Source organism: Sciurus vulgaris (genome assembly GCF_902686455.1).
Source record: "Sciurus vulgaris genome assembly, chromosome: 5".
In the NCBI taxonomy this organism is placed as follows: domain Eukaryota; kingdom Metazoa; phylum Chordata; class Mammalia; order Rodentia; family Sciuridae; genus Sciurus; species Sciurus vulgaris.
This window is the reverse complement of record NC_136465.1, coordinates 125,272,587-125,294,127: the sequence shown is the minus strand read 5'-3', so window position 1 is coordinate 125,294,127 and position 21,541 is coordinate 125,272,587. Positions and strand designations below refer to the sequence as shown.

At 39.7% G+C, this 21,541-nt stretch overlaps 1 protein-coding gene across 1 annotated transcript in view; it reads left to right on the top strand.

Moving 5' to 3' along the window:
- The first annotated feature begins 3,427 nt into the window (after positions 1-3,427).
- Positions 3,428-21,541, top strand: part of LOC306660943 (protein phosphatase 1H) — a 140,676-nt gene continuing 122,562 nt past the window's right edge. The window contains exon 1 of the mRNA XM_079139695.1: positions 3,428-3,683. Coding sequence (XP_078995821.1) covers positions 3,439-3,683 — 245 coding nt within the window. The 5' untranslated portion in view covers positions 3,428-3,438. The remainder of the gene's footprint in view (positions 3,684-21,541) is intronic.

The window sequence follows — 21,541 nt, the reverse complement described above, 5'->3', positions numbered from 1 at the left end:
CCTGGGCTCAAGCAATATGCCTGTCTCAGTCTCCTGAGTAACTAGGACTACAGGCATGCACTAATACACCTAGTTACTGGGATTTTTAAAAAATAATTAGTCATCTGAACTCTACTGCTTTTAGGTTTAGGCTAGGTGCTAGAAATACAAATATGGATAAGAATATTCTTACCTTGTAGAGTTTCTACTGGGAAGACATGTAAACTGCGAAGTACAATATAGGACGGCTACCACCATAAAGGAAGTATGCTGTGGAAGGGATGAGTTCTGGAAAGGCATCAATCAGATTTCTCCTGGACTGATTTTCAGGTGAGCTTTTCCTGTCTACTTGAAACAAATAAAATGTTTCTGATGTGTGTGTGTGTGTGTGTGTTTAATTTTTTTCTTCCCTTTATACCATTCACCAAGCTTCCCCTAATGATAACATCCAAACTAAGAAATTAACATTGGCACTCCATTTCAGTTCTTGTTTGCTGGGTCTCAATCTGTGACGGTTCCAGTCTTTCTTTCCCTTTTAGAACCTTGACACTTTTGAACACACTGGATCAGATATTGTTAGAACAACCTTAGGTGTGGTTTGACTTTTTTATAATGAATATTATGTTTCTTTGAGTTCATCATGTCAGGGATAGAAGGATGTTAGCACCACTGGTGACATTAACCTTGATCACTTAAGTTAATGTTGCCAGGTGTTTTCATTGTAAGTTATTCTTTCATTTGTAATTAATGAATATTTTTAGAGGATCTTTGAATTTATTGACTGAACAATTATTCAGAGATTTTTTTTCCTTGAAAACAGTCTTATTGATGGCATAAAGTCATTTAACAAACAAAGGTAAAGTATTATGAGTCAAGTAACGAGATTATATTGATTCCAAAAGCATCTAATGTCTACGTATATATCTCCAAAATGAATATTCTATTAATATTAACTTTCTATTCTATTAACTCGTAAGTTTGCCAACTCACAAGTTGGATGGGGGGGGCAGGGTGGCAGGATAAACTGGGCCATATATACAATGTGTAACATTTCAAGGGTCTCTCAATTCCTGATTAACACATCATTTGAATTCAGTAGTACAGATCCTCCCAGAAACTATACCTGTCATAGGTGTGAAAATCACTTATTCTCAGAGGCCCCTCTAAGAAGGGTGGCTACCCCCATTTAAATCAGAAACCCTATTTCCATCTCTTATCACAGAAATAGTCTAAAGAAAACTAGTTTTTGTTTGCAGGACAAAGTTCACGGTGCAAAGCTAAATGACAGAACAGCACTTTTAGGTAATAATTAGGTTTCAGAAAAACAGAAAGACAACTTGCAAAACATTGATTCACAAATCTTGCTAACATTTCCAAATTTAATTATGCCAAATAATTAATAATAATTGCTATTTGGGGGGGAATGGATACCCCTAGAAATTGTTACAGTCTTACTTTTTTCTTTATAGCTCTGTATTATTGATTTTTATCTCTTTATAATATACCATTATCAGGTATTACTTTTAAATTGAAAATCAATCAGACCAGAATGTTTTAAAAATCCTATTTAATGTCAATACTAAAACATTTCCATTAAGTGAAATGAAGGGAAGACTGTATTAAAATCAACTCAATAAAACTTAGTTACTGAAAAATAAAAAAAGACAATGTTAAAAATCAATGGTTTGCCAGGTGTGGTGGTGCAACCAGTAAACCCTGTGGCTCTGGGGGCTGAAGCAGAAGGATTTTGAGTTCAAAGTCAACCTCAGAACTTCAGTGAGGTTCTAAGCAACTTAGTGAGACCCTGTCTCAAAAAAAAAAAAAAAAAAAAAAAAAAAAAAAAAAAAAAAAAAAAAGTTTATAAATACCAAAGAAAAGAGATCAATGCAGTTTGCCCAGGTTTCACATAACAGCAAGAATTCCTTGACTCACAATTCCTTTTCTGAGAATTGGCCTCTCCTCTAACACCTGAGCGGCTCTCCCCTTCCAGCTCACTGAGAAGAATGAGGGCCTGTATTCCCTCCCCAACTCCAAGGGAGCCATTCAGTGCATAACTGCACAAGTAACACAGAGTCCTGGCAAATTAAATGGTAGGTAAACATAGGAAGAGGATATGGAATAAGTAAACATGAACAGGATACCAGCACCAATGCAAAAATTCCAACAACAACAAAAACATTATGGCCAATATTTAACAAATGTTACCCTTGATGAAGCACATTCACTATTTTACCCTCATTTTTCTGTTTGCTTTTAATATAAAATTACCAAAAATATTTTAGTTTTGCAAGCACTAAATCATTTTTAACTTCAGCATTGTTTCTTTAGTTTTACACGTGCTCTTTGATAATTGTTACCATGTTTTTAAATAAGAAAATAAAATACAGCTACAATACGTGTCTCAATAGTAAACAGAGTCAGCTTTGAAAGGATACTTTTGTTGGGGGGAAATACTTGTACAAATTTGTTAAACAACTGAGTACTGGTTAAAACAGTGCTTGTTTCAGATTTCTTATAGATCTTTTATTTTTTTCATCATTGAGTTTATTCTAGGTTCGAAACAGAGTTTGCTCCTCAGATAATGATGCATGCGGTAGTAATGAAAGAAAAACAAAAGTAGAAACTATGCCTGGTGGTGGGAGTGGGAATTTAATGATTTCTGTGCTATCAGTGTGGGGTTAAGTTTCTTATACCAGGTGGTTCGGTTCATTTCCATCGCAGGACTTGGAGCGGTCCCATCATGATTGCACCTGTCTCCTTTTTCCTCTCCAGATCCCGAAGTTTCCTTTCGGGAGGGCAAAGGCATTATTGGGAGCGGATTCCTCAACTGGCTTCAGCCGACGGCCTCGAGCCACGTGACAACCCCTAACACCTGTACCGCCACCGGCTCACAGCGCCCCCATCCCCTCCGCCAGGTACCGACCCGGCTAGGCTCCCTCTCCCTTAGGAGGTCAAAGTCCTGGTGCAAGCCTCACTCGGACCGGCAGGGGAGGGGCTGAGCAACGGCCACAGCCGCAGACTGAGCCCTTGCAGCCTGATTATCACATGACACGGCGGCGGTAGCCGTGGCAGCAGCCGCCGCGGCTCTGGTGGCTCGCCGGGTGGGCTCAGTTCCGCGCACGCAGGAGCTGAGCGCAGGGGGCGGGGAAGAGACCTGCTGCAGCTGAGGCCAGCCCTCCGCTCCCGGAGCGCTCGGTGTCTCTCCAGACCCGGCCCGCCCGCTCCATGTCGCTCCGTTGCGGAAGTGTAGCTGGGGGAGGAGGCGGCGGCGGCACGGAGCACAGGAGGCCGGGGCTCGGCCCCCTGCAGCACTAAGCTCCAGGAGCCGCGCACGGCGCGCCCCAGCGGCCCGGCTGCCCGTGCGCCCGGCACCCGCCGCAGCCTGCATGACCCGCGCTGCGCCTCGCCCGGCCGCCGCCGCCTCCAGCTCCCACAGCTGCTGCCGGGCGCCGGAGTAATATGCTAACTCGAGTGAAATCTGCCGTAGCCAATTTCATGGGCGGCATCATGGCTGGCAGCTCAGGCTCCGAGCACGGCGGCGGCGGCTGCGGAGGCTCGGACCTGCCCCTGCGCTTCCCCTACGGGCGGCCGGAGTTCCTCGGGCTGTCTCAGGACGAAGTGGAGTGCAGCGCTGACCACATCGCCCGCCCCATCCTCATCCTCAAGGAGACACGGCGGCTGCCCTGGGCCACTGGCTACGCAGAGTGAGTGCAGCGACACCGGCGGCGCCCCTCCTCTCCTCGGGTCCCTTCCCCGCAGGGTTCCAGCCTTTCCCTTCTGAGATCCAGGGCTCTCCACTGGCTGCCGGAGTCCAGGCCTCGACGGGGACCTCTTAACTGGCCATTTCCTTCTTCTCCCCCTCCCCCTTCCCCTCGTCCCCTAGATCACGGCGTCTCCAACTCGAGTTATGGGTGGTAGAGCAGAGGGTGACAGTTGCTGGACCGTGGGAAAGCTGAGATTGACCAAGTCCGTGAATCCGGGGGCTGTGACACTTGGGGAAAAAGTGGGCAGAACAGCTCTGCTGAAGTTAAAACGTAGTAGGAGAATCTGGTATCTGTGCGCCCACCCTCCAAAAATGAAAAAAAAAAAAAAAAAAAAAAAAAAAAACTTGTGCCTCCGCGTGGAGAGTTTGTGGGGGTAGAGCCTTGAAAGATCTGTCGCCGCGCCTGGGGGCGGGTGTCTGATTCCGGGAGGTGGCCGTGTTCGTGTGCGTGATTGTACATTTTGCAAAATCTGTTTCTCTGACGTCCAGCCCGAGTTCGTTCGATTCTGCTTTAGCAGGTAGTAAACGCTGGCGTTCGGTAAATGCCAATACTATTTTCCCCAGTCCCTGGGGAGGATGGAAACTTATTCCAGATGTCTAATATAGCATTTTGGTAATCAGCTTTGGCGATTAAGTGAGCGTTTGAGTGACTTGCTCTTTTAAAAACCGAGTGAGTTAGGTTGACAGCCTAGAGTGGAACGAGGAAAGCAAAGAGGGAGGATTTCATTGCCCTTGCTGTACTATGTGGCCACTTCTTCATTGACTGTTAATAGCCCATCTTATGAATGGTAGGACAAGTAACGCCCCCGCCCCTTCTACTATTTATGCTGTACGAAATTGGAAAAGTAGGAGACAGGATTTAGACCAGAAATCTGAAGTTAATGATGACCCTGTGGGTGCAAAAGTGCATACTAAACCCGGGTGCCTATCATACCTGCTTCTTTTCCTTTAACCTCATCCCCTCTATAATCTTGGCCCTCCCCTATCCGTGCACAGCAGCTTCGCTCGCTGATTGGTTCATCTGGAAACCAATCAGGTTCCCCTACGCCTGGGCGCCTGGATGCTGACCCGGTTCTGGTGGCTCGGATACCCCCGGGCTGGCATGGTTTCCGTCGCTCCAGGTTCCGGTACAAGGGTGAAAGAGAAGACTTGAAAGGCACTCTGCCTAGAATCTCGAATTCTCTTTTCCTTCCCACATCATCCTTTAATCTGCACAAGCTTTGGCACAACTGGAAATGTGAAGAGAGAGAAGTGAGAGTGGTGGGTGCTTAAACAGAACAAAATAGCATATAACAACAGACAAGCATGGAAGAGGATGTTGAGATACAAAATAGCATTGTAATGTCCAAGAAAAAGCCAAAACAGAAGTAAAACACCTCTGTAAGTAAAGACCTTAAGGAAGAAAAAAGTGTCTGCCAAAACACATGAAGCAGTTTCTTACATGAAAAATAAATGTGTAAAAGCCCATTTGGACCCTTTGTGAGACAAAAAGCAACTTGGAGGCATACTCCATTATATATTTGTGCAGGTGGGGCCCTTGTGCCTGCCAAATACCTGAAAGATAGGGGTTCATTGTTATTCAGTGCGTTGGGCAGGGCAAGTGTACTTGGGCCTGAACCACACAACACACAGCATGCAGGGATATGGTCAGAAGGTACTGAGAGGAAGGAAGATAGGAAAACACTGAAGGTGGAAGCCCCTTGGGCACAGAAAAAGGAAACCTCAGATATGCATGGAGCAAAGGAAAGATAAAAACCAATTTCAGAATGTTTTCAATATACCAGGGTTAGGTATATAATGTGCCAAGGACTGTAAAGAGTAGAAGGGAATTTGAAAAGAGAGGGTGGCAGGCTCTCCTTCAAGTGTGCAGACCCTCAGTTTCCTTGTCTCTTAGAAGCCTGTCTTTACCTAGACTAGAACATGAAAGGTGGACTGCTAGAAAGACTGTTAAAAAAGTTCTAGTTTTTAAAATTAGTTATAAAAGTAGCACATGCATGCTAATTCAAGCAAAGACCTGTATACAGTAGTCCAGTGTTTGGGTGATGTGTGCCTTTTTAGACTTTTTTGGGTACCTATAAAGCATGTACATGTTTCTTTTTCTTCCCCAAACAGGATCTTATCAAGTATATTATTCTGTAGCATTTTCATAAAACACTTTGTCATTGATGCTATCCCAAGACAATATAAGTAGAATTACCTCATTCTTTTACAATGTATACATAGTATTTATTATAGCTAACATAGTTAATGCTTACTCTTCAATGTTTACACTGTTTTCCAATTCACATTTTATAATCTGATTCTCAATAATCTCGTGGGAGTAGGCACTACCATTTCTACTTTATAAATGAGGACAGAGTCACTGAATGGTTAAGCAGCTTGCCCAGGGTCACACCATCTTAGTAGAACCCAGAGACAACAGTAAACTCCCCTGTCTTCAGTATTAAATTACGAAACCTACATCTGAACCCAGGATTAATAGCTAACATTGTCTTGTCTTTCTTCTCAATCCTATTCAGTGACCAAAATGGCTGAAATAGGGGAGGGAAGAGAAAGACAAGTGGAAAGTGACTGTGATCACAGGGACCACCAGAAATGCTGCCCTTGCCCTGAGGATCTACTGGGAAAAGGAAATCCTCTTCTCTGTGCTGGATAATATCTAAGAGCAGTGATTCTAGGTTGGAAGGAGGACTATTGCTCAGAGTAGAACTAGGAAGGATGCTGGTGAGGAAGCCCTAATCAGAAGTACCTCTTCTTCCTTTCTAGAAACTGAGTCTGGTCCAGCCTTCCTGGGGAGGGAGAACTGGCACCAGTTTGTAAAGGGCTTGAAAGAGCCAAGAAAGATGAGTTGAACTCTAGTGTTGATCACCAACCTTTTTGAACAGTAGAAAAATTAAGGAGAAATGGTTCATTTTGGCCACACATCACTAATCCCTTTCAAGAAGAGAGAAATACTCCATGTTATAGAATTAGAGAATAAGCTATAAACACTCCCTATAAGATGTGGGATGCAGGAACTGAAGATCATCATTTATTCTTTCAGTACTCATTGATATTGTACTGATGATATTTCCTAATTCCTCAATAAGTTTCCTATTGTGGCAAAAACAAGTTTATCCATTTAATTAAGTGGAATTTATTAGGTTATACAGCTCTGGAAAGCATTGTAGTTAAAGATGATATATAAATCTTTCCAGAAATATGCATTAGCAGGTTTCATTTTAAAATGTGCTTTTGAATTCACTGGAGTCTGTAAGATCTGCCCAGAAAACACCCACGGGAAAGTAACAGTCTGACCCAGAGACGATGGGGCAGCTAACTTTTCATAAGTTCACATACCACCCAGGTGATCTCTGTACTGCAGAAACCTGGAAGTCGGTTTTCTGTTTTTGTTTTAATGAATTAGAAACCCACTTTGACTGACTTTTCTTGTTTTTCTTCCTTCTGGTTCTGTTTGCCTAACTTTTCTCCCATTGACGAGCATTTGGACTTAGAGATGCAGGCACATGTGGAGTTTGGGCCTTAAACTACAGCAAAAGGCCAAAGAATGTGCTACCATTTTGAGTAACACTATTTTATATATTAAAGCATCATATTTAAGTTTTATTAATGGTACATTTCTTGGTTCAAAAAGAATAAGAATTCTAGTGTGATTTTTATTCAGGTTATAGATATAATTGTAAAATCATTTTTCCTCTCTTACCTTCTGATGAAAGTAACCCTGGATATGGGAGGGGGGAAAAAAACTACTTTGAGATCCTCAAGAGCCTTTGTGTGATGAAAGTTCTTACAGATTCAAAATAGTGAAATTTTGATTAAATGTTCTTATTTAAGTCTAGCAACCAACCTGCAAGTATTTGGATTTCTCTTGGAATCTATAGTCTTTCTGGCTCTTTCAGTCATTGCTACTAATTACCCATTACCAACAGATAGCACCGCTTGGGTGTGCAGTGGTAATGAGAGAAACCACTATTTCTCTTTTGCCCCAAAACTCAGAAATCCCCTGGCCTTTCATTTTCCATTCTAATCTCCCCTGGCGTAGAACATCCCTTTTACAGAGATCTTTTTGCAGAGTTCCTGGGGTATGCTTTTTCTTAGGGGAATGTATCAATGTCCTTCCAGGGCTCAGGAACAGGATTTCACCATTCAAAATGGTCTACCCTGTGTTTCTGCTCTGGTTTAGATAAACAATATCTCTGATGTTACTCCACCACACAGCATTTGCTATTTATGGTTGCAGAAACACCAATTCATAACTTAAAACTCTATACTGGAATTGTTTCCTATAAAAATATTATTGTTCAAGAAAAGTTAGTTTTACTTCTTGATATTTGATAGAAACAACAAAACAAAACCGAATCCCAAAGGCTTTCAGGCCTTTTGATTTAACTAAGCAGAGGATTGATATTTTTCACTATTGAATTTATATCCCTGTCTATCAGAAAATAAGCATCATTCATAATGTCTCTCATCAAGTTGATTAAATTACTGCACTCCTATGTGTCAGGCATTCATGCCATGCCGGTTCCATAGTACCATAAGACACAGTCATCATCCTAAAGAAAACTTGATAGCATAGTCTTCCCTCTCACGTTTTCTGTCTTTGAAATTAAGTCAAAATGGAGTCATGGATTCATGATTCAAAGGGAACCACAGAAGGGTTTTGCTTTTTATGATGTTAATTCTTAATGCTACTGGGCAATTTTGAATCTTAGAATTTGGTGCCTTTATATCACACGAGGGAAGCAAACTAATTTTTTCCAGATAGTATTGTGATTATCTCTGTACCTGCAGGTCCAAAGACCTTTAGACATACCCACTGTCACGAGAAAGTTATCTTGATTCTTGTTTAAACAGTAGGGAAAACTTTCTTCAAGACTCCTGACGGCTGGAGATTGATAGCTACAAAGCAGAGAGAGGGGTTCAGCAAGGAAATTTACTAAGAGGAGACAACAAACTAAACTGAACTGATGCAGTAGGATTCTTACAGAAAACAGACGAGAGACTTATATATAAAAACTGAAGGATGAGGAATTTGATCAGATATCAAGGTCGGGGCTCCTCCTAAACCCACTTAGTAGAATTCTTCATAAGTGGACAGGACATGGGTGAAAGTCAAAGCATAGTAGAGAAAAGTGCTCAGAGAAACTTAATTGAAATTTGGTTCAGGAGAGTCTTTGTTATCCCTGAAAGTGGGGGAAGGGGAGAGAAGGAGACTGGATGGGATTGCAGTTATTTAGCCATGCTTTGATTCTGATTTAGGTGTGTTGCATCTATAACCTTCCACAGTCAACTGTGTCCATACCCACTATGTAGGGGGAAATGTCTTTATAGTGCCAGTGAAGCAGGAACTTAATTTTATAACCTAAAGTTAAGGCAACGAATTGAGGAACCTCTTCTGTATTGTTCTTTGAATATTTTGACTAGTTTCCCAACCTAGGACTATAGCAGATACTTTGAAAGTAATCTAAGAATAGTGTTTGATTTGGTTGACCTGTCTCCATATATCTAATCACATCACTGTTTAAGCTTTATTACATACCTTAAAAATTACTAAATGCAGTGGTTATTATTTGTTGAAGTATTCCTGCATGTCAGTTCTGTACTAAGCACTTTACATGTGAATTCAATGAGATGCATGCAGCACAGGTAAGCAATTTGTTCAAAGTCATAAAAATTTGTAAGTGGCAGATCTAAGATTCATACGCTTGCATCTGACTCTTTCCTCTGGTGGTTTTTAACTGTCTTGTAAACGTTTCCTGTCTCTCTACTTGAAAACTGTAGGCCTTTTTTTTTTTTTTTTTTTTTTTTTTTTTTTTCCCCTTACTCAATGTTTTTAGTGAACAACTTTTAAAAAGTTTTACTATAAAATAGTCATCACAGAAAAGTAAGATGATGCAGCATAGTAGAAGGTATAAAGAACAAGTGAACAATAGGTGTTGGCTAGGATGTGGGGAAAAGGGTACACTCATACATTGCTGGTGGGTTTGCAAATTAGTGCAGCCACTCTGCAAAGTAGTATGGAGATTCCTCAGAAAACTTGGAATGGAACCACCATTTAACCCAGCTGTCCCACTCCTTGGCCTATACCCAAAGGACTTAAAATCAGCATACTACAGAGATACAGCCACATCAATGTTCATAGCTGCTCAATTCACAATAGCCAAATTGTGGAACCAACCTAGATGCCCCTCAATTGATGAATGGATAAAGAAACTGTGGTATATATATACAATGGAATATTACTCAGACATAAAGAATGATAAAATTATGGCATTTGCGGGCAAATGGATGAAATTGGAGAATATCATGCTAAGTGAGATAAGCCAATCTCAAAAAACCAAAGGTCGAATGATCTCACTGATAAGCAGATGATGATACATAATAGGGGATGGGAGGGAGGCAGAATGGAGGAAGGAGGGACTATATAGAGGGAAAAGAGGGGTGGGAGGGGTTGGGGGGAAGGGAAAAATAACAGAATGAATCAAACACCATTACCCTATGTAAATGTATGATTACACAAATGGTATGCCTCTACTTCATGTACAGACAGAAAAACTAATTGTACCCCATTTGTTTACAATGAAAAAAGGAAAAAAAAAAGAACAAGTGAAAATTGTAAAACCATTAACCACCTTTAATACTTTAGATCTTTTCATTTTAATAGTATTTAAAAAACAAAAGTTGGCCCTACTTTTACACATCTTCTAATGTGACTTCTTCACGCAACAATATGTGTTGGATTCTTCTCCAAGTCAGCAAGCAGAGTGACTATCTCATATTCCACAGAAGGCATTATTGAGTCCCCCATTAGACATCCCATCTGGGATTTACTCTTAGCCTTTTGTTGTACAGCCTTATAGGATGTATTCAACTCATCCAGTTATTTCTTAAGATAAATTACTAGACATGGAAAGTTTGGCTAGAAACCATGAACATTCACAATTATATATTATCAGATTGACTATACTAATTCACACTTCAGTCAATAGTGTAGGGTTGGAAACTACTTTAGAATTAAGCCTTTAATATTTGCCAGTGATCTAATAGATGAAAACCCACATCATTATGATTCATGTTTGATTATTTAGAGGTTAAATAATTATTTATAGGTTTATATAGTCTATATTAGCTATTTTAGTATCTTTCTATGATTTTCTGGTTTATATGCTTTGTCCATTTTCTCATGGAAATAATCTTATTTGTATGAGTTCTTTATATATTAAGGCTACTAACCCTTGGCCTATTATGTTAAAAATTTTTTGTAATATATTCACTTTTTAACTTTTTTCCATTTATAATGCAAACTTAATATTTAGGTGGTCATATCTAATCTTCTGTATGGTATCTATTTAGTATTATACTTGAAATATTTAAAATGCTACATAACCATCCTAGTCTTTTAGCTACTTATTTCTTTTGTTCACAAGTCATAGAAATGCCTTTGAGTTAACCTCAAGAGGGACAGAGGCAGGAAAGAGGGGTTATAGAGAATTATCATTCTTCTTATGGAACCTAAGCATAGCAATGCAGTTGTATTTCAGAAGGGACAGCAACACTGCACCAGAAAGCCACCTAGAAACAAAGTGACAACTTTTAATTCTTTCACTAGGGCCTCACATCTGCCTCTTCATGCCACATCAAGCAACCAGACCACACCAACCAAGTTTTCAATTCCAAATTTGAGTTTTGGGAGAAAAAGACTATTTGGTTCTTTTTGTCAGATATCTACCCTTGGCATGTGTAATTGTGGGAAGGGATCCAGAATTACATGTGGACATGGCTGTTGGGGTCCACCCCTGAGAATAGGCAGTTCTTTGAGAAGGAGTTGGTGAGAGTTTGATCTGGCAGGTGGTTCAGAAGATTCTGCTCTAGATGACTCCTTGAGAGACAAATTCTTGAGTCTTATTTATTGCTGCCTTATATTAGGAGGTTTCAAGGTGAAATGACCTTGTTTTTATAGGATTCCCAAGCACATTATAACTAAACAACCCTCAGAAGTTAAAGTATTATAATGTCATTGATGACCAATTCTCTTATTTTCTCATTCATTCTTTTATGATGTACATTTGGTCATTTTCAGATACAAACAAGCATCTGAAATAGTGTCTGGTCTGGAATAGGCCTACTACCCTGCCTTGAAGCCCTTGGGAAGTTATGCTACACATTTAGATCTGCTTGTAATAGGCTCTAGAGTCTGAGTTTAGTTCTTTTTATCTTCCTCTCTGCCCTAGATGGGACTTAGTCCAACTTTGGAACTAAATGTGGTTTGAAGGTTTGTCACCATGACCTTACAATAAACAATAATGTAAGGTTTTGTATTTCAGCCACAGCAGTATAACCCTGGTTAACCTGGTTATGGTGACAACAGAGCTCTGCTCCCTGTCATTTTTATTTATTTTATTTTCCTCATCTTCCTTGTCTAGACAGCTCTAGGGTAATGAGAGACATGATAAATGGGTATCTAATCTATTTTATATAATGGAAGTTCAGCATCCATAATCTCCCTTTTTTATTACACCAAGATATGAAGCATTTCCCTTCATTAGAGAGGATTTCAATTTGGAATTCATCTATTTATATTATTTTTGCAGTTTACATCTAGATTTACTCAGTACATTCTGAGGTTTTATAGCTGCCGCTTATATTATTTGCAGATGTCATCTTGAATCTCTCTAAATATTAGAAGTCTACAAAGGAAATGCATTCTGTTTGTTTCAGAATATTCCTCATAACATTTTGTGCTGGCCATTTGGCTAAGAGAAAAGGACAGATGATCGTCTTAAAAGTGGTAAATTTGCATCTCTTTATGCTCTTGTGACATCATTAAGCTCGATTTGTGGAAGCATGATTGAAGATCTAACATCAAAATTCAGAAAATAATTTCTGCAAGAAAGTCACTCTAACTGCGGGCATGACAGATTTCTTTGTACCTACACCAGTGGCAACACTTAAAAGTCACCTGGGTGACTCTTAACCAAGAGGCCCCTGTCCCTAAATGTGTAACCTGGGATTTGTCTTTTGGATGGACATCCCACCTATAATATGTGAGTCACTTTGTGACCCCTCCAGTGGGTGAACTGTCCAAGGTTGTATATCTGGCCACTACTCTGTCTAATCTCATTGGGGCCTCAGTTTCTCCTTAGAAAATGAGGAGATTGGATTGGATTGTTAGTTTCTAGACTTTCCTATTTGTAACCTTATTATCATTTCAAAAATATTGGAAAGACTGACAGGGTTATTTTATTTTAAATCTATCATCGATTATCACCAACATATTGATTATATTTAAATATCGAGAGTGTATAGCTATGAAATCTCACCAAAGAGTATAGTTCTTAAATTATATACTTTTAGTTTAATGAAAACACTATGAAATCACTACTATTTTTCCCACACTTTTGTAAAACCACATATTATCTGTCCTGGGGTGTTGCCAAAATCTTTCCCAGTTCTTACGTGAGTCCCTGGGGTCAGCTAAGAGCCAAGTGTCTTGCCTTCTAGATTGAGGTTTTTCACAGTGGGCCTGCTGCCTCCTTCATTGTGATTACAATTCTAAGTCATTTTTTTCCCTAGCCATGTATCAAGAAAATTTTCAGGCATCAGAAAAGCCAAAACCATTCTATACTTAACACTCATATTCCCATCATCTAGAGTCTGAAATTCATGTTTTGCTATTATTGTTGTATCATTGAGTTTCCTGTGTATCCCGTTCTCTCTCCATCCATCAACCGATTCCTGAGTTACTAGTATGTTTTATGTAGTTCAGTGGCTTTAATTTATGCTATTAAGTTCTTTTCACAGTAAATTTAAAATTAAGTTTGAACAGTTTTGACACCCTCCGTTGAGGATTCCACAGACTTTTAGGTCCTCCTTCACAGAGGGTGGGCACCCCAGACTTGAATTTGTAACACTAGCACCCTATAAATGCTCACTCAGTTGATAAACTTTCCATAACTGTGCATTCACATAATCAGGAGCTTTACATGGGGCAGATCTCTTTGTTATGCTCCTGTTTAATTAAGTCAGTGGAAATTTTGCTTAAAACTTGAATAAGTCCTCTTTTCAGCTGGCAGCCAGTCATGTGAATGCTACCCAAGGAGCACTCTGTTTAATAAAGACTTCAAAAGGCCTTGCCTAAAAAGTGCTCATGACAAATCAAGACCTCACTGCAGTGTGCTTTCCTTCTGAAGTAGAGACTGTTCACTAGGAGAATTGGGGAAACCGAGGCACCTCCTCCATTCTTCTGTGGCGTGATCACCCCTTGTGTGTTCTGGAATGTGAATCTGCAGTGCTTTCTTTGTTATGCTGTTTCTGACTTAGTTTTCTCTAACTGGCCATAGAAGTTAAATGCTTAGTGTCTTTTCTTTCCCTGTGGACTTTATGCTCCCTTACTTATGAGAGAGAAGAATGATCCTGCCTACTTATGTCTATATGGCTCTGGATGATTACTATAGCCCTGCCTGCCACGTACTCTTTAATGTAAGCATCTGTTGTCCATGTTTAAGAAAAGAGAACCCCAGCACCACAAAACAAACAAAAACACTGAATAAATAAAAACAAAAGAGGAAAAATGAAAGTCAGCAAAAACTTAGTTACTTTAGACTTTCATATTCTCCCATGACCCTCGGGACTTTCACTGAATCAGTTGAACCTTACCAATCATTGTGTAGAAGTATTCATTGATCAAAGGATATCCTATCCCTGTATACAGAATGCTACATAAGAGAGTTTAATGTGTTTTTTTTATATGAAGGAAACTAATAAAACCCAATCTTCAGGTGGCTTTCAATTAAATAAGGACATATAGGCACATCAGATTTGTTAAAAAGGATGTTTTTCAAAGCACTTTAAAATAATTCCTTTGAATATACTAATATATTTATTTTTTATCTATCTGGTTTTTGTCTTCCCTTGCAGTGCTGGGGATTAAACTCAGGGGTGCTCTGCCACTGATACACCCCCAGCCCTTTTTGTTTTGAGACAGGAACAGAGTCTCACTAAGTTGCCCAGGCTGGGCTCTGACTCGTGATCCTCCTGTCTCAGCTTTCCAGGTCACTGGTATTACAGGAGTATGCCATCAATCCCAGTGTGATCATTTTTCTCAATCATACTTAACTTTAGTATTTGTGTGTTCCAAGTAGAACAATCTGAATTTTGTCAAAATGATCATATTCTCTTGACTAGAAAGTGCTTTTGTTCATTAATTGTTTTTGGAAACTCTGTAAGTCTTAAAACCAATTTATGCATTTCATGTAGTGGTGTTCCTTTTTCCTAAAGTTAATAAATAGATCATGTGTTTTATTATCACCAAATACTTAGAAATGAGGAAATAATGCTTAGGGATTCTTAATAATGGGGTTGAAATCATAAATCAGATTTTACAAGATTCCTTTTTAAAATTTACTTTTGGAGGTCTGTTATCTACTTCTTACTTAAGAAGAGTCAAGTTTCATTGGGAATTTTCAGGTTCATGAATCAGAGAACCAACCAGGCTGGCAGTATTGAGAGTAGCATCCATTTGCTGGAGCTGGGCAGCACGTGCTCCTGCAGGGACTGACCTGGAGTGTGTGCATCTGCATCTGTGACTTGCACAAGCCAAGCCTAATGAACCTTGCTGGATGGGCAGTGTAATGAATCATCACTGGTCTGGCACAGACAGAGAACTGAATTACTTGCCAAGCTTAGAGGGCCAAAGTGACTTGTGCACTCTACTTTCAGTTGAGAAATAGAGGTTTAAGCTTAAAGAATGATGCCTTTTTACCATGTGACCTTTTTCTTATAAGTGTTGCAGAGGGAACCTCAAGTGAAAAATAGACTTTTTAAAAAAGAAAAATGCAGTAGGTTATTGAATTACTATATTCGTGTGCTATGGTGTGTTAATAGTCTTTGTGTGTGTGTGTGTGTGTGTGTGTGTGTGTTGCTGAGGATTGAACCCAGGGCCTTGTGCACGCAAGGCAAGCACTCTACCCACTGAGCTATATCCCCAGCCCTTAATAGTCATTCTTATTTTTAAAAATATTTTTTAGATATTGATAGGCTTTTTCTTCATTTATGTATATGTGGTGTTGAGAATCAAACCCAGTGCTTCATACATGCAAGGCAAGTGCTCTATCACTGAGCCACAACAACTCAGTCCGCCTTAATAGTCATTCTTAAGGTGAACTTTGACAAATGGTGTTTAGAACACAATAATAGCTAGCAAAAATAAAGAGGAATGTAAATGTTTAGTAGGAAGTAACTTTGAAGGTGCAGTAACTATGAGTTGCCTGTAAAAGGCTGTCAAGGGACGTGGAGCTGGGAAACCAAACTGAGTGTTTTAAATATAAAAGAGGAAATGGATATAATGTTTTGTAGCAAATAAATAGCCTATAAGAATGAATTGTTTTATATTTGGGGACTACAATTTGGGGAAATACATGTTTGGGAAATCAGCCTTTTAGGACAATGCTTCTCCATAAGGTAGGGGTTGGAGTAGAGTCAAAGAGTCAGATTAGATGGCCTCTTGGCACCTCTGCCTATGATTATCAATAATGGGTGAAGCCACTGAAGGCCATGCTGCCCTGTTGTTAGAACCAGGTGTCCAGAGCTGAACTGGTGATTCAGTTCAACAGCAAATGGGAAGAAGAGAATTGGCAACTTGGACCACAGCAGCTGGTGTTTATTTTAAAAATGTAACTTGGCACTGAGATGGGAATCACACAGGCCATACCTGAAGCCCTGCATCCCCTCTTTTCCCCATGCCCCAGGTCATCAGGTTAGTGCTGACACAAGCCACCTGGCCACACAGCCCTTTTTTACCTTGCGTAGCACTGGAAGCCCCGCCTCCTGCCTTGCCTTCCTCAGAGGAACATGGGGTATGGTTTGTCTCCTGTTCTGGGCTCCACTAGGACCTGTGTGCTAGTCAGCTTTCCATCACTGAAGCAAAATACCTGAGATAAGTCAATTTATAAGGAGGAATGGTTTGAGAGGTTTCAGTCCGTGGTCAGTCCTGATACTTTTGGCCTGTGGCAGCATAGCACATCATGTCAGGAGTGTGTGGCAGAGGATATCTGTTCACCTCATGATGGCCAGGAAGCAGAGAGAGAAGGACTGTGTCCCAATATCCTCCTCTTACAGGGGACAGACAGGTGTGAAGGGTGGAAATACAAAATTAAGAAAATAATTCTATAAAATAGGCCCACTGCCTTGACCCCACGTACTTTCTTTTCCAAGAAGCAATTCATCTGTAGCCCTGCCTGACTTAAGTAAATAGGATATGTCACATTCCTCACCAAACTACCTGTTATCTGCAGAAGAAATTCAGTCCTGGAATAATGTCAATAAGAGGAATGTGAAGGAAGAGACTTTTGTGACATTTTTCACAGATCAGATTCGGGAACTCAGGGAGATAAGGATAATTCCTCCTAAGCATAAAATCTGTAAGGATTTATGGTTGAGAATCCAATTAGAACTGGTCAGCATGGACCGAAGTGACCTAGAGTTGTCATGACAGTGGGGACTTGAAAGTCTGATGTCATCCTGCTCTCACTCAAAAGTCAAGAGGTGGATGGGTGTGGGGGGGGTCTCTGTGAAAACTTCTCTGGGATACCAAATAAAACTGGAGTGCAGAATGCACAAGGTCCCTTTCTTCTCTGAGAAGACCCATTCTCTCCCTCGAGAGTGTCCCCTTTGCCCGTCCCTTCTTATAAACTCTTAGCCTGTTAACTCTGAGCGACATGTCTGAAATCTTTCTGACAAGAAAGGTTCACAAGAATTGGGTTTGAAGGGGGGACCTTCACACTACCTGTTTCTTGGAATGCCCCAGCCCTGTAACCCTTCCAGGGCACGCCCCTTAGTGACCTAACTTCCTTCTCTCTAGTCTGCACATCTCAAAGACTCCATCACCTTTCAGTAGCACCACAGGCTGGGGACCAAGCCTTTATTACATGGGCCTTTGGGAATCATTTAAGAGCCAAACTATAGCCACCTGTGCTGTGGCCTCCTCACACCCTGGTTCCCAGCCTCACCTTCATTGACCCTTTCTTTGTTTTTTGAATGGATTCCTTGGGAAAGATTCTGTCCAGTAAGCTATGTTAAGTAAATTTCTTCCCTCTATTTAAAAAAGTTAACCAGACACACCATATCTAAGCATAAAGGGTATAGTGATGATCACATTCAACTGATAGCATTACAGTCAAAAGCAAAGGATCAGCCTTTGTTTCAGTTAACCTTGAGTCATTACTGCCTGCAGTCTGTTTTTTATTAGTCCTGCCAGCACCACCCCCATGCCACCCCAGACCCATGTTTAGAATAGCTCAGGTCTCCTATTGCCACCTTCCAGGTCCTTGAGGAGCCTAGACCAGAAGGTAGAATCTGCCAGCAGGCTTGGCTTCTCACCACCACTGGCTTTTCAGCCAGGTGTGCTCGGATTAGCATCAAGATCTTTTTGTTTGGGATTCAAATGTGTAGCACCTTCCTCAGGCACATGACTCTGAAGTCCCCAATGTCCTTTTTCTTGTTGAAAAACTGTGTTTTAATAGTTTTATTTTCCTGCTTTTCAAAGTGCTGCAAGTTGCCGAGAGGCCTGATGCTTGTCAGCTGTAAGTTTAATTAAACTCGTGCTGAGAATATTATTTTTCTAGCAGAGTTTGACCCACGGGCAAATGTTTCTCCTGTAAAAAGTTCTATCACTCTCTAACCCCAAATGAGAACAAATTAAAACCATTTTTAGATATCTATTAAACTGTCAAAATAGAGGAAGGCATTGTTTACTCAGGAACTTAGAATACTTTTTTAATGATAGACTTTTTCTCTTATTCCAGGATTGAGGTGTGTTCATCATAGGTATTTCAGATTCTCATAAATACTGTGAAGAGCATAGACATCATCTGTGAGTTCTGTCCCCCAAAATCAACTTCAATAGATAATTTCTGTGTATCTATAAGTACATTTGTATTTATTTACAAAATGGGTTCATTCTGTAGACAGATGAGTAGTTTTTTCACTTCGAATGGAGTGACTGTCCACATTAATAAATATTCTACTCCATCATTTTTAATAGCAGCATCACATTCTATTTATGGTTCTTTCACTGATAGGAGCCAAATTTTGTTATTAAAGACAGGCCTGAAATGATCATCCTTACCGATAAAATCTTTATTTAAAACAATTAATAAAAGTGACATTTTTCTGGGGAACATATTTAAATGGGGAAATGGGAAATGTCAACTATACTTTATTTGAAAGTACCAAAATAATGTTTTGTTGAGCCATACTTAGTTAAGAAACGTCATTACTTTATTTTAATATTTAATTTAATATTAAATATTTAATACTTAATTTCTCTAAAATTTGTATTTTATGGAACAGTTTCAAATTCTACTCTGTAGGATTGCCCAGTGAGTCTCTTCAGAGCTAAAGAAACCTCTTGGCTGTTATGCATTTGAGAGCAATAGGTCACACACACCCCAACATCTTTTTTCTTTTCTTGCAGTACTAGGGATTGAACCCAGGGGTGCTCTGTCTCTGAGCTACATCCTTAGCCCCTTTTAAATTTTATTTTGAGACAGGGTTATGCTGAGTTGCCCAGGCTGTCCTTGGGTTTGTGATCCTTGTGCCTCAAACTTCTAGGTGGCTAGATTACAGGCATGTGCCACTACCCCTGCCCATCTCTTGTTTTGATTGATTTAACTTTTAATGAATAATTTTAAGGTATAGGTATTATCATATCTCTCCTCTGATATTTTATATTATGAGCCATGAGCCATGTACATATGCTTAAATATATAGAACTGAAATAGTGAAAACATAATATAGATCTTTAAAATTCAAATGAAAATTTGGAACTTCATTTGGAATTTCGTGCTATTGGCTGATGTAAATTATGTGTTCAGCTTCTGGGAACGTAGCAGTTTTCACAGTTCCTACAGGCTTCAGACATCTTAATAAATGTTTGTTGGTGGCATCACATGGTATGCTGTGCATCTGGACTGCCCTGTGGGGAAAGCAAATCCATCCTGTCCTGCTTTCCAACTCTTTCTTAGGCAAGAGGGAGGTAAGAACCAGCTCCTGCTGGAAAAACTTGGTTTCTTGGTATATGTGATTGAGTGACTGTGAATGAAAAGTGAGTCCCGTGCATGGGTTCTGAATTCAAAAGCACATTGAAGTGTCTGGATATTGTCATTTCTTTGCCCTCTTCACTTGTTCAACTTTTATGGTTTTTTTTTTTTTTTTTTTTTTGGTTTTTGTTTTTTGCTTTTCCCCATTGTCTCATTCTTTATGTGATTAAAACTTTTTTTTTTTGTTTTGAAGGGATATTTGATAGTTCTTCCTTATCCATGGTTTCACTTTCCGTGGTTTCAGTTACCCATGGTCAACCAGTGTCTGAAAGTATTAAATGGAAAATTCCAGAAATAAGTTTTAAATTGTGCACCTTCTGAGTAGCACCACTCTGCTCGATCCTTCAAAGTACATAACTCATCCTTTTGTCCAGCACGTCCAAACTGTATGCCACCTGCCTGTTAGTCACTCGTCCTTAGTTCTCATGGTTATGAGATTGATGGTATCAAAGTGCTTGTGTTCAAGCCACCCTTACGTGGCAGCCTCAGGCTGCCCCACTCATCTTGCTTCCTCTGTCATGTAGGCATTGTATCATCTCACTTCACAAAAAATATCATATAGGCTTATCCTACAATAAGATATTTTGAGAAAGTGAGACAATAGTCACCTATTATTATTATTATTATTGTTCTTTTTGATTAAGAATTATCATCAATCTGTTTCTGTGCCAAATTTATAAATTAAACTTCATCAGATATGTGTGGGTGGGTAGGAAAAAAAAATGTAGAATGTAAAGAGTTTCAGGCATCTACTGAGGGCCTCAGGACTTGTTCCTCATAGGTAAGGCAGGAACTACTGTGTTCATAAATTACCTGATCATTAATCCTTTGTGCACAAGCTACAGCATTATTGAATTAGGCTTGGATTGGATTGTACATGCTGAAGCCCACAGTTTGCTTTCGAAACAAAAGCTTATGGTTACCCAAGGCCCCTTTTCCTCTCTGCCCAATCCCAAGTTAGTATCTTCTTATCTAAAATCACGTACATTTAGATGTGAACTAACTAAAACAAACTAATTCTGGATTAAATTTTGGTAATTATATCTACTGAAGCCAACCCTGAGAGCTTTTGTTCTTGTCAGCTTTATCTAATATTTACTGTATTAAAATTTTAAATTTTAAAAATGTAAATGAATATTAAAAATTCACTTAAATATGTAAACATATTCTTAATGAAAAATTATATTTTCCAAAGCAAAAGCAAATGAAATAAGAACAGTGGCACCACTAACTTGCAAGTCTCTAACATCTGGCTTAGTAGTAGACAGCTGGATCCTTATCTGCTTCCACATTCAATTGGTTATATTATCACCATCACAAGGAAGTTCCTCTTATGAGAGAATTGAGAGTGATAAAGGAAAATAACATTATGCTGGTGAAAGTAATTTTCATTTTATGTACCCCTGGAGACCTCTAGGGATTACTCTGAGACCATACTCTGAGAACTGCTGGTGTGGCTTATGATATTGAGAGTTAGCATAGTTTTTATATTATTCATTCATTCATTCATTCAACAGGATCTCCCTCTGTTGCCCAGGTTGGTCCCAAACTCCTGGGCTCAAATGATCCTCCTGACTACAAGTGCTTGCTACCATGCCTTGCTATCTTATTTTTTTAAACTGTATTTTACAGGTTGCACAATGTAGATCAATGAGTTATGGTGGAATACAGCTCTTCCACTCCTAATATGAATGTTTGC